The sequence below is a fragment of the Puntigrus tetrazona genome, chromosome 2 (assembly GCF_018831695.1).
Source record: "Puntigrus tetrazona isolate hp1 chromosome 2, ASM1883169v1, whole genome shotgun sequence".
Lineage (NCBI taxonomy): Eukaryota > Metazoa > Chordata > Actinopteri > Cypriniformes > Cyprinidae > Puntigrus > Puntigrus tetrazona.
The window spans coordinates 6,366,256-6,369,238 of NC_056700.1; the positions used below are offsets into that span (position 1 = coordinate 6,366,256).

The 2,983-nt window shown below is 35.6% G+C and overlaps 1 protein-coding gene across 1 annotated transcript; it reads left to right on the forward strand.

The window, feature by feature from the left end:
- The first annotated feature begins 936 nt into the window (after positions 1-936).
- sst2 (somatostatin 2) lies at positions 937-1,699 on the forward strand. The gene is made up of 2 exons (XM_043219129.1): positions 937-1,163; positions 1,283-1,699. The coding sequence occupies exons 1-2, from the start codon at positions 1,026-1,028 to the stop codon at positions 1,478-1,480; spliced, it is 336 nt and encodes a 111-aa protein (XP_043075064.1). The 5' UTR covers positions 937-1,025; the 3' UTR covers positions 1,481-1,699.
- Positions 1,700-2,983: the final 1,284 nt, after the last annotated feature.

Consider the following 2,983-nt stretch of genomic DNA (forward strand, 5'->3'; position numbering starts at 1 on the left):
TTAAAATTATGACCTCATCAAAAGTGTGACCCTAAATGATATGGTAGAAATGCAACTTTTAGCTATTCCTTCAGGGAGCTCTGAAGAAATGTTTATGAAGAATTCATTGATAATGTTATTTTACATCTGGTTAATAAAATTGCTTTGGAAACAATCTTGTCATAAATGTGTGCTATTCATTTATTGCAAAACGTTTTGAATCAGTTTAAAGGCCTATTGTTCAAGCCTGTAGAACATGCAACAGTGCAATGTTTTTCCTGCAGTTTGATGAGATTTTTACAGTTCAGATGTACGCATCTATCACACAGCAGGTCAGTTACGATGAGCATTTTCATCTTATTTTTATTTGTCGACAAAACCAGTAATATACCATTCACTTAAAATACCGCTAAACTCTTTAATCTCAATCATCCATCCAATTCAAGTCTCTTCCCATATATTCACACTTTTATTCTATATATTACAATTTCATTCAATACATTCAGATTTAAATTCTATATATTCAAACTTTCGGTTCATATATTAGTTTAATTCCATTCCATATACTCAAATTTTCGTGAATGACATGCCATGATGAATGAATGAATTAAAATATATGTATCCATATGTATAAAGATGCATGAAACGTTGCATGAAACGTTGCCCTGTTTCATGGTAACAGCCCTTTGCCAGTGATGGCTATCAAGAATTTATGACCCAGAAACAGCAAAGCTACTCTATCAACAGATCAATTTAAATGGGGCTAATTAGCAGTTTATTGGGGGTACTGATACTGTGGATGCATTCTGTGTTTATTTAGACAATTACTTTGAAGATGGAAAATAACAAGTTACATCTGACCAGCAAATACCAGCTGTAACCAGCTGAACTTGTTAATTTTTAATTTGTTAGAGATGGTATGATCATGCTGAAGGTACCAGTATAAAACACAGTCTGGATAAGCAAGAAGACACATTTAGGGAGCACAGTGCAGCTTAAAGGCTTGAATCAAGGTGAGACAAGCCACATCCTTTAAGACAGCAGTGATGGCCTCATCCCAACTTCACCTCACTGTATCCTTGTTCTGTTTGGCCATGACTGCCAGCATCATATCATGTGGCCGATCTCATATGGTTTTGAACTCTGCACTACAGGCATCTCATGGCACTCCTGCTGATGAAGAGGTAAGATTTTAAAGTAGCACTCTAAACCCTTTGCACTTGAAAAGTAATGGAGCATATATTATTGTCTTAAATCTTAACTTTTCTGCAAACTTGAAAAACTGATTTAATAAAATTTACAGATGCCAGAGAGATACTCCTTTCCAGAGCTTCAGTGGTTGCTCAGTAACTCAGACCCAACACTCATCCAGTCTGACAGTTCACCTCTGGGGGTTCTACAGAGTGGATTGGACCTAATGAGGAGGGAGAGTGGAGACAAAGAGGCTGCAAGAAAACCAGGCTGCAAGAACTACTTCTGGAAATCCAGAACGGCATGCTAACAACAGGCAACCCAACCAAAAGATCCCAGAGGCCCGGTCACAATCAACATGCTGCCAATTATATATTTATTCCCTTTCCTGAATTCACACTTGTCATGTGACAGTCTTTGAAGTGAACCTCGGTAATTATAGCCATTATCTGTTAAGAGTGTTCCTCAATCTCTTGTCTATGTTGCTCTAAAACATTGACTGCTTGTAATAAACTGAATATAGCATTAACGTTTGTGTGCTGGGTGTATAAAATTAGAAGGTGGTTTCCCAGACAGGGTTTAAATTAAGCCAGGAGTAGGCTTAATCTAGAATAGTTATTCTTTGTTTAAAAAATAGCTTTCTGAAAAACAGATTAAGTGCAGATTAACAACTCATTAATAATACAAACTATGCTAATCTGAATCAGCAGAAGAGAGGTTGCCTCTAAAACATAATGAATCAAAAAAGGCTTAAAATTGCATGGAACTAAGAAAGCGAATCCAAGGAATAGAATAGCAGCAGAATAAAGCCTGCAATCAATAACAACAAAAACAAACAAATCAAAAAGTTACTGAATAAGAAAACTTTTCAAAAGCAAAGTAAACTTGATTAACTGTCATCCATCACAATCAAAAAAAGAGAAAACATTTCTGTCGCATAGCAACGGAATGTTGAGCTAAATGAAATCAAGAATATAGCACACAATTTTTTTTGAAGTTAAAGCGTTGAACATTGGACAGACTAGATCTTCTAACAGCAAAAATTATGCAAAGGAACCATCAAAATCAACACAAAAAATGGGTCACTGAGCACAAAATTGAAGGTTCTGCCATGACCATGCCAATTCCCTGACCTGAACCCCATGTGCAGAGCTGAAAATGTGAACATTGACCCGGAAATCTGAACTAAATGTATACATTTAGGTTCTTTTTTTTTTTTTTTTTTTTTTTACCAACATTTCCAGTTAATTTTTGTTATTAAACTTGGGAAATTACTGGACATTTGGATGTTATTCAAGTTTAATACATGCTGACATATTAGAAGAATCAACAGAAATTATGAATCAGACAGGTTGCTATCACATATTTAGTCAAAAACTTGACCTGTGGAGATGAAAAGTGAATCCAAAAAGTGTGTGAATGCCGCGCTTGTGACAAGAACATCGGCAAAAGAGAATCCTCTCTTAGTGAACACGGAAACTTTTAATGATTGCGGAATGATTGAGGAGGACGCCATTGTGAGAGAGTGTAAACACACCGATAGTGGCTTAGAAGATCAACTTCACAGGCTTAATTTGTGAATAGAAAAATTATCTGCATTAAAATGAAAATTCTGTGGATAAAAATATGGTTTGAGTCTAAATGGATTCCTTAAGACTTTTTGAAAAGAAAAGAGAAGATTGGGTGACTGCTGTTGGTGATTTAAAAAAAGGTGGATGATGATATTATTCCTTATGACAGTGCCTCACAGATATCCGTGTACAAGAGTTAATCAAGACAGAAGCATCATTACGATATTGATAGTGGATTAATT